Source organism: Ailuropoda melanoleuca, chromosome 2, assembly GCF_002007445.2.
Source record: "Ailuropoda melanoleuca isolate Jingjing chromosome 2, ASM200744v2, whole genome shotgun sequence".
NCBI lineage: Eukaryota > Metazoa > Chordata > Mammalia > Carnivora > Ursidae > Ailuropoda > Ailuropoda melanoleuca.
Genome location: NC_048219.1, coordinates 196,028,924 through 196,039,141, shown reverse-complemented (window position 1 = coordinate 196,039,141; position 10,218 = coordinate 196,028,924). Strand labels below are relative to the sequence as shown.

The 10,218-nt window shown below is 48.4% G+C and overlaps 1 protein-coding gene across 1 annotated transcript in view; it reads left to right on the top strand.

The window, feature by feature from the left end:
- Positions 1-10,218, top strand: part of COL6A3 (collagen type VI alpha 3 chain) — an 88,075-nt gene that overhangs the window by 40,444 nt on the left and 37,413 nt on the right. The window contains 5 exon segments of the mRNA XM_019806941.2: positions 3,245-3,850; positions 5,250-5,864; positions 6,749-7,348; positions 7,981-8,318; positions 9,334-9,412. Coding sequence (XP_019662500.2) covers positions 3,245-3,850; positions 5,250-5,864; positions 6,749-7,348; positions 7,981-8,318; positions 9,334-9,412 — 2,238 coding nt within the window.

The window sequence follows — 10,218 nt, the reverse complement described above, 5'->3', positions numbered from 1 at the left end:
CCATATCTATCATCTATCTATCTATCTACCATCTATCTATCTACCATCTATCTATCTATCCATCTATATTGCTGTATTCATTTTCAATTTCTGCCTTAACAAATTACCATAAGTTTAGTGGCTTAAAAGAAAATGGATTCGTTGTCTTCCAGTTTTAGAGGTCAGCCATCCCAAACCAGTTTCACTGGGCTGAAAGCAAGGTGTCAAGCAGACTGCATTCCTCTTGAAGCCTCTCAGGGCTCATGGGTTCCCTTGCCTTGCGTGGCCTGTGCTCCTGGGCTTGGGGCCCCTTCGTGCACCTGCAGCACCAGAGCATCTTCTCCCTTCTCTGGCCTCTGCTTCCTCCCTTCGAGCCCTTCCTTGAACTCTCATTGTCTTCTCTCCTCTTAGAAGGACACACGATTGATTACACTGGGTCTACCCGGATAATCCAGGATAATTTCCTCATCCCCCAAACACCTCATGTAATCGTACCCGCAGAGCCCCCCAACCCAACAAGTCTGAGGAGTCTGAATTGGATACCTGTGTGGGGCCATGATGCAGCCCAACCACAGCCCATGGCAGATGGTCCTTTTGGGTCCCTTGTGTCATTGAGGCTGTCTCCCTCCCAGTTTCAGGTGAAAAGGACGTGGTGTTTCTGATTGATGGCTCTGAGGGCGTCAGGAGCGGCTTCCCTCTATTGAAAGAATTTGTCCAGAGAGTGGTGGAGAGCCTGGATGTGGGCCCGGACCGGGTTCGCGTGGCTGTGGTGCAGTACAGCGACCGGACCAGACCCGAGTTCTACCTGAATTCCTACATGGACCAGCAGAGCGTGGTTGGCGCTGTACGCAGGCTGACCCTACTGGGAGGGCCGGCCCCCAACACTGGGGCTGCCCTGGACTTCGTCCTGAGGAGTATCCTGACCAGCTCAGCCGGAAGCAGGATAGCAGAAGGTGTCCCCCAGCTCCTGATCGTCCTCACGGCGGACAGGTCTGGGGATGACGTGAGGGGCCCCTCGGTGGTCGTGAAGAGGGGAGGCGCCGTGCCCATCGGCATCGGCATCGGGAATGCCGACATCACGGAGATGCAGACCATCTCCTTCATCCCCGACTTCGCCGTGGCCATTCCTACCTTCCGGCAGCTGGGGACCGTCCAGCAGGCGATCTCCGACAGAGTCATCCAGCTCAACCGGGAAGAGCTGAGCAGGTTACAGCCAGTTTTGCTCCCCCCAACGAGCCCGGGTAAGGAGGGGAGTCCTTGGGTCCTTGTTCCTAGAAACCTCCAGAGCTACTTGTTTGGACTGTGGGCTCCGAAGTGTTCTCTGTTCGTTTTCTCTACCATATGCGGTGAAACTGGCCTCCCATGAAGAATTAGGGGCCACGTGCCTTTGGTCTCAGTGCCCAGAAGTGGCGGGGGTCTGGGGACATGCTACGATTCATGTTTTGGGCCAAATTAAAGTTTCAAAGAGGTGCATATGCTCAGCTTTCGTGCCGACCCCTCAGTCTGTGTAGAGGCTTCTGCATAATATCGGAAGGGGTGGGGCCATCTCATCGGTGGCACCAGCTCAATATCAGCTCGAAGCTGCCCCTGGCAGTTCCAGCTGCCAGCCTTCTGTGATCAGGGAGGGAACTCGACCGCAGGGTCCCCCAAGCTGGGGCATGGTCTCTGAAATATTGGTATTTCCAGAGCCAAAGTATGATGGTTGCTTTTGAATGTGGCTGGTGCTGAGAAGTAAATGTCTTAATTGGCAGGAGTCTACCTTGCTCTTCTAACTGTAGTTCGTTCTAGAATTTCATCTTTCTTGTTCCTGATTACAGGAAGCTAGAAAACTGTGGGAGCCTGGCTGCTGAGAATGAAGGGGACTGAGATATATCCATCCCCCTCACAGTGCCCACCTAGGGCCTGCCTGCCCCAGGCACTTGGGTGGAGGGGTCGCAGTGGTGAGGAGGCAGCGGCATCCTTGCTCCCTTGGGGCTTACATTCCACAGAGTGCCATCTGAAGCCTCATGGTGTGGAGAGGGAAAAAAAGGAAAGGCAGAAGGGAAAAAAGGAAGGGAAAAGTAGAAGCAAGTGAGAGAAAAGTCAGATGCTGGATATGGTGCCCTTTGAGTGAATGAAGGAGGTGAGGGTGACTGACATGGTGCAGTTGAGAAGGGCCAGTGTTCCCTTGCTGGTGTCCAGGACAGAGTACAGCATGCCCCACAGCCTTCTATGGAATGTTCTAAAGGGTTTGTGATCAAAAAAAATCTGGAAAACAGTGGGATAAACAAAGCAAAAAGCCCCCCCCCGCCCCGTTGATGGTTTGCATATCTCCAATGCGGTAAGAGAATGCCATATTTCCAAAATTTATTTGACTGCAGGGTCCTTTTATATGGTGCATCCTGTGGTACCAGAGTTCTCAAGAATGCACTTTGGAAATCTTGTCATAGTGCACACGCGACCTCTTTACTTTAAATACAAGCACGTATTTCTACAGCATGTTTGCTCTCCTACTCTTCAAAATGACTATTTTCTACCTTTGCCTTCTTCCTCTCCTGCCTTTTCTACACTCTCCTTCTTCCTAGTGTGCTGCCCGTATCTCAGCCCCCACCTCTTCCCGGGTGAGCCGTCTTTGCCTCCTGGGCACCTGCCCCTCTCACCTACTCAAGGCGCCATCCACCATTCTCTCTCCTGCCTCATTGGTTCTCCACCAAGGACGGGAAGGATGGTTCCCTTCACGATACAAACACATCACTTTTCCTTCTTCCTTAAAGACTCTCTCTTGATGCCTGCTTCTCCCTCCAGTTAGTGCCTCAGTCTCCTTTTAAAAGAGTTATTTAAATCTTTACAATTCCCCTCTGAGCCCACCCTGATCTGTCATTCACTCACAGCACTCCACAGAAAGCGCTCTTGTCAAGGTCCCTCTGTGATCGAGTCTCAGATGCCATCTTGCTGGGTCCATAAGCAGCCGACGCATGTCACAGCTGAGATCACCTCCTTCCTGAAACACCAGCCCTCCTGGTCTAGACATGGCTCTGTGTGTCTTCTCTCTGCCTCCCTCAGAGTTACTCCTCTTTGTCTTTTGCTGGTTCCTTCTCTTCTTCCTGCCTTGAAATCACTGCAATGCCAGAACTCACTCCTGGGACTGGCATTTTAACTTGAATAGTCAGAATGAGGATACTTTGCCTGTCAGGAGGTGATTCCATGATAACCCGGGAGGTGGTTCATGAACACTAAGAATTTGGTGCCAACGAAGCCGACGCCCATGATAACATGTGATCCGCAGGTGTTGGAAGCAAGAAGGACGTGGTCTTTCTCATCGATGGGTCCCAAAGTGCTGGTCCTGAATTTCAGTACATCCGCACCCTCATTGAGAGGCTGGTTGACTACCTGGACGTGGGCTTCGACACGACTCGGGTGGCAGTCATCCAGTTCAGCGAGGATCCCAGGGTGGAATTCCTGCTGAATGCCCATTCCAGCAAGGATGAAGTGCAGAACGCCGTGAGGCGGCTGAGGCCCAAAGGGGGAAGGCAGGTCAACATTGGGGGTGCCCTGGAGTACGTGTCAAGGAATATCTTCAAGAGGCCCCTGGGGAGCCGGATTGAAGAGGGTGTCCCTCAGTTCCTGGTCCTCATTTCATCTGGGAAGTCTGATGATGAGATAGACGATTCTGCAGCCGAGCTCAAGCAGTCTGGCGTGGCACCATTTACCGTCGCGAGGAATGCAGACCCGGAAGAACTGGTTAAGATCTCCCTGAGCCCTGAGTATGTGTTCTCAGTGAGCACGTTCCGGGAGCTGCCCAGCCTGGAGCAGAAACTGCTGACCCCCATCACAACCCTAACTTCAGAGCAGATACAGAAGATCCTGGCCAGCACCCGCTATCCTTCTCCAGGTAGGATGGGGTGTTTGTTGTTGTTCTCTGAGCTGTTCTCTCCCTCTCTCTCTCTCTCTCTTTTTTTTTTTTTGATAGAAAAAAATAACAAGTTCAAAGATCCATGGTACTCATGATAAGTTAAAATAAAATAAAGGGACACCTAATATTGAGCTGGCTATATCTATTGCGTGTTGCAAGGAGGGAGGAGGCTCAACGATGGGGAATGATGGGCATCCAGTACGAGGGTGTTAGAAAGGACTTAGGATAGGATTTGAGCTTGTGGCAGGCAAATTTGTGGAAGACTTAAGGAAATGGCAATTTGGCCTGGATCCGATATTGTCAAGAAGTGAAAGTAATTCTGTGATTAGATATCTTTCTACATCTTATGGCTAAATCTGTAGTCGGCAAAGAAGCAGCAGTCATTCCTGTTAGCCAGGATGGCAAGTGTTTGGTTATTTTTGTCTTCTTTTTGTCAGTGTGTGCATATGATTCTGATGGCGATGTTCTGCGAAATCTTTTGTGTTCTACAGGAGAACCCAAGGCCTGGCTGTGTGTACTGGGCCAGCTTTTCTCTTTCTCAATGTTAATGGCTCAATTCTGTGACTTGCTCAGCTTTTGCTGTGCTGTGTTTCCATTATAAGTAGCCCAGTGGTTGATGAGGCAAAAGAAGCTGAGTTTGTCGAGTGGCAATGTATGAATAGCTCAATAAGATGGCATCCAAGAAGGACCTAGAATTCTAACTGAAAGGGAAACATGGTTCATCTTTCCTGGGACTTTGTAACTAATTTTGTAGTTAAAAATGGACTCGTGTAAAGAAAACAGGGAAAATAACAGTGGAAACAAAAAAAAAATTGTATAAATGGTAAGGATATGTGGGCAGGAGGAAATCCCATGAGTCAAACACCTGGGGAGCTGTTGTGGCACACTGGGACAGAGTTGGCATTCTCCAGGTGTCCCTACCTAAGCAGTGGCCTCGGTCAGAGAGGACTTTGACCTCAGTTGTCTCTCTCTTCTCGTCTACCAAAGATGTCGTTCCGGGTGATCTTGATCCCTTCTGGTAGTAGCAGCTCATGTAGGTTCTGATAATCCGGTTTCTGAATGCTGTTTACATTTTTTAAAACTAGTTGTAAACCAGACCGCAAAGCCAAAATTAAAATAGAGTAAACTTAGAAAGAGAAACTTTTGGAGAACTTCGAATAATTCAAAAAGCAGAAATTGTTTTGGTGAAAAAGGCTCAATTTTTAGGGATTAATTTTTAAAAAGCTCAAGACATACACACATGTACATCAGCTTGTAATTTTAATGTTAATTAATATTGTGGTGCAATATAAGGCAGAGTTCAGAAACAGAAGCTGAAACACAACCAGATAAACCAGTCGTGTGCTGAGTTTTCCTCTTCTTTTCTTTCTGTCCACAGCTATTGAGAGCGATGCTGCAGACATTGTCTTCCTAATTGATAGCTCTGACAGCATCAAGCCTGATGACGTTGCACATATTAGGGACTTCGTGATCAAGATTGTCCGGAGACTCAACATCGGCCCCAATAAAGTGAGGGTTGGGGTTGTACAGTTCAGTAATGAGGTCTTCCCAGAATTCTACCTGAAGACCCATAAATCCCAGGCCGCTGTGCTCGATGCCTTACGTCGCCTAAGGTTCAGAGGGGGGTCCCCACTGAACACTGGCAGAGCTCTGGAATTTGTGGCAAGAAACCTGTTTGTCAAGTCTGCTGGGAGCCGGATAGAAGACGGGGTGCCCCAACACCTGGTTCTGTTTCTGGGTGGAAAATCTCAGGATGATATTTCCAGGTTTTCACAAGTGATTAGCTCCTCAGGGATTGTGAGTTTAGGAGTGGGAGACCGAAATATCGACAGAACGGAGCTACAGACCATCACCAACGACCCCAGACTGGTCTTCACGGTGCGAGAGTTCAGAGAGCTCCCCAGCATAGAAGACAGGGTCATGCATGCCTTTGGACCCTCTGGGGTCACACCTGCACCTCCAGGAGTGGACATACCTTCTCCCTCACGGCCAGGTACGACCTGTGGGACCTGTAACTACAGAGTGTGTCATCAATTATCTTTTAATCGAAAAATAGAATTAGCATTTACTTTAATAATTTTCATCTGTTAGGGTTGTTGCTGCACATAAAATTAGAAACTAAATACAGGAAAAATGATTCAGTTGAAACCGTAGAAGGAAACATATCCCAGAAAACAGAATCAATGATTCTTTCATGAGGGTTCTCGGAGGCTAGTCAGAGCCCCATTGAAAGGTTCTATGAAGGTGCATTGATGGTTAGCCATCGATTCACTGGCTCTCAGAATAGGACAGAATCTTTGAGGTTGGCTAATCCATGCCCCTATTTTCCTCCAGTCTTGATGGCTTGCTTATAATTACCCCCAAATGCCATTGATTTTTTAGCAGGCTTCCCCAAAGTTCTTGGCATGCTGGTAGGCAGTCCTCCAAAGGTGTGGGGTGTGCTTCCCATTTTCCAGTCTGTCTCTCCCAGCCCTTTTTTGATCTGCCTCTAGCACATCTCCCTCAACTCCTATCAGACATCATTGTTTATTTTTGACCAGAAGGAAAGTGGTAGTGGCATTTCCCAAAACATCTGAGTTTATGGGCTGTTGAATCTGTGATATGATACCATTTTGCATGGGATAATTGGACTCAGTTCTCAGTTTCCCCAAGTCCTTCTGTCTTCTATCTTTTGATTCAGATGATTTATCATTTATCTTCTTGTTTTTAGCGTAATGGTGGCTGTGAATTTGGGAACTTTAGAGGCATGGAATAGAGCAAAGGCGTTCTCTGTGAATAAGTTATGGGAATGTCTTTTTCCAATTACTTTACACTTTCTATGTTTGGTGTGGATATGGCAACCAAATTTCTCCTCATTTCCATTTTAATCATTTTTAGAGAAAAAGAAAGCAGACGTTGTGTTCCTGTTGGATGGCTCCATCAATTTCAGGAGGGACACTTTCCAGGAAGTGCTCCGTTTCGTGTCTGAAATCGTGGACACGCTGTATGAGGGGGGTGACTCCATCCAAGTGGGGCTGGTCCAGTACAACTCTGACCCCACTGATGAGTTCTTCCTGAAGGACTTCTCCACCAAGCAGCAGATTATTGACGCCATCAACAAAGTGGTCTACAAAGGGGGGAGACACGCAAACACCAAGGTGGGCATCGAGCACCTGCGGCAGAATCACTTCGTGCCAGAGGCGGGCAGCCGCCTAGATCAGAGGGTCCCGCAGATAGCATTTGTGATCACGGGTGGAAAGTCGGTGGAGGACGCCCAGGAGGCCAGCCTGGCACTCACCCAGAAAGGGGTCAAAGTGTTCGCCGTGGGCGTGAAGAACATCGACTCCGAGGAGGTTGGGAAAATAGCGTCCAACAGTGCCACAGCGTTCCGAGTGGGGAACGTCCAGGAGCTGTCTGAATTGAGCGAGCAAGTTCTGGAAACTCTGCATGATGCAATGCATGAAACCTTATGTCCGGGTGTGACTGATATTTCCAAAGGTAACCGGTCCCCTTTATGTGTACGTTTCATCCTGTCATGCCGATGCTTAGGACTTGAGTTATTCAGGTGCCCGGTGCGGGCCCACGGCTTCCTTGTGCCTTCGGCTGCATCAGGCATTTTCCTTGTATGCGGGAGGGTGGGGTCCTGGCAAACACCTGGCCCCTGTTATTGACAAGGATACATTATCTCTCAGGGTAAGGGTGGAAGTCTGTATTTTGTTGTTCTAAGATTTACTTTTTCCCTCTATTCCTGGATCCCCCAGACAATTCAGACTTTTGGATCCCTGTTTCTGTGTATAGGTTTTATTAGATCAACTATTTGAGATCAGAGTATTTGAGTTCATTTAATTTAAAGCACAATCTGGGAATGCATGTAAACACTGACTGGATAGCAGGCCAAAATTGATTAACACCCCAGAAAAGCAAACCCATTAAAATGGCCTACACTCAGTTCCTAAGAGTCAGCACCGGTGCTCCCCGAGAGAGAGGCAGACCGGATTGCTGCTCAAAGCTCATACATAGAGGATCTCGTTTTGCCCTTGAGTGTGATGCCCGGTGCCCGTCCTGGGGCTGTGCCTGTGTATTGGACTCCTCTCGGCCTTAAAGCTCATTGCCTACTTTCCCTCTTGCAGCCTGTAATCTGGATGTGATTCTGGGGTTTGACGGATCGAGGGATCAGAATGTATTTGTGACCCAGAAGGGCCTTGAGTCCAAGGTGGATGCTGTCTTGAATAGAATCAGCCAGATGCAAAGAATCAGCTGCAGCGGCGGCCAGATGCCCACCGTGCGGGTGTCGGTGGTGGCCAACACGCCCTCAGGCCCCGTGGAGGCCTTCGACTTTGCCGAGTACCAGCCGGAGCTGTTTGAGAAATTCCGGAACATGCGCAGCCAGCACCCCTATGTCCTCACTGCGGACACACTGAAGGTCTATCAGAACAAGTTCCGACAGTCCTCACCAGACAGCGTAAAGGTGAGCGTGGGCTCCCCCTTCTTTCAGCTTCCCCTGCATTCTCTGGCTTCTGGTGGCCCAAACATAAATGTGCTTTATAAGCCTGCTGATCCTGACGGTCTGAAGTGTAATGTCTTCCTCATTGCGGTGGTTTTACTAATGCTTTGCAAGAAGATTCCTGGAAATCCGTGATTAAGCTTGACTGAGTTGAAGTTATGATTAATTCATGTTTCATTGTAGTCCTGCCCATTAAGGACGTCACGCTGTTTCTCTTTCTCTCCATGTGATGGACGTACATACACATATACGTATACAGCTGCAGTGTGAACCCACCCACACACACACACACTCCACTAGTCTGCTCAGATGCCATAGCAGGTTACACAGACCGATGGCTGAAACAACAGAAATTCATCCTCACGGTCCTGGAGACCCTGCAAGTCTGAGACCAGTGCGTCCACTGGGTTGCCTTCTTCGGAGGCCTCTGTCCTTGACCTCCAGAAGGCCACTTTCTTCCCTCTCCGTATGGTCTTCCCTCCGTGTGTCTATGTCCCACTCTCCTCTTCTTAGAAGGAGAGGAGTCACAGTGGATTAGAGCCATCCCAATGACCTCACTGAATTTAACGACCCTTTAAAAGCCCTATCACCAAATACAGGCATATTCTGAGGTAATGAAGGTTAGGGCTTCTGCATATGATATTTGGAGGGACCTAGTTCAGCCCATAACACACACAGACACACATAGACACACACACAATTTCTAGAAACTTCATCACATAAATAGGAAAATGAGATAAACTGTTTTTATTTTTATTGTGATGCTTTTTAGTAAATCAGGCACCACAATAGACTCATTAATTTTATCCCTCATTTATGGCACAGTATCAAAAAGCTATGCATGGGGGATGATGGTTTCTCAGTGTTGGCCCCAGTGTCGTCAGCTGTAAGGTGGAGGTTTTGAACGGTCCAGTCTCCCCTCTGGGAGTCTGTAATCTTTCTAATTGTGGCTGGGGTTTGAGCTATCCTTTATTTTCAGGTGGTCATTCATTTTACGGATGGAGTGGATGGAAGTCTGGCTGATTTACAAAAGGCGTCTGAGTCTCTCCGGCAAGAAGGTGGGTTGTGGGCTTTCTGAACGTGAGAAATTGGCCTGGGTGAGAGGCGGGAGTACTCTGGGGGACCCCGGGGGTCTCCTCCCCGCAGCCTGGTCCTCTGTCACCTGCCTGGGGCTCCCAGGGTGCCCCTCATACCACAGATGGCTTTATCACCAAGTCCTGACACAGGCCCCTCAGGTTCTCAGACTCATTCAGGTGGTAGAACATCTAGAAAGCATGAGGCTTTTGCAAAAGAACATGACATTTTGATCACAGCACAAAAATACCACCATTTTAAGCAAAAAGACTTTCCAATGTAAAACAAATAATGAACACGCATCTTCCAAATTTAAGGTGATTAGATAAACAGGGATGCCTATTTTCAGATATAATATCTGACTGCTTATTTGCTTTGGAATTTGTAGCACTGACTTTCAGAAAGTGAATGGCAACACCAGAGGCCTAGAGAAGCACTGTTTACCCTAAGCGTGTTCTATTTCTTAGCTGGCTTTTCCCGAGCAAAGAAGACGAGACTGTTGTTAAGCTGGTTTTGAAGGTGGGGCCTTGCAGCTCTCCCCACAGCACCCCTGTGTTCTGTAAGGCCAGAGTTTAAGAATTTATGTATGAACGTGCTTCATGACGTCACTTCCTGCATTTCTTCTGATCAGCTTAGTTATATAGTTGGAAAAGTTGCCCAGAGGTGTCCAGCGTTCTAGTACGTTAACTCTCCAGAGTCGCTACCTAGTTTGAGTCCGTACCTTCCAGGTGAAGGCCACATTTTATACCGGAGTTTTCTTTTAAAATAGAAAGTCAGGAGGGCGAAGGGG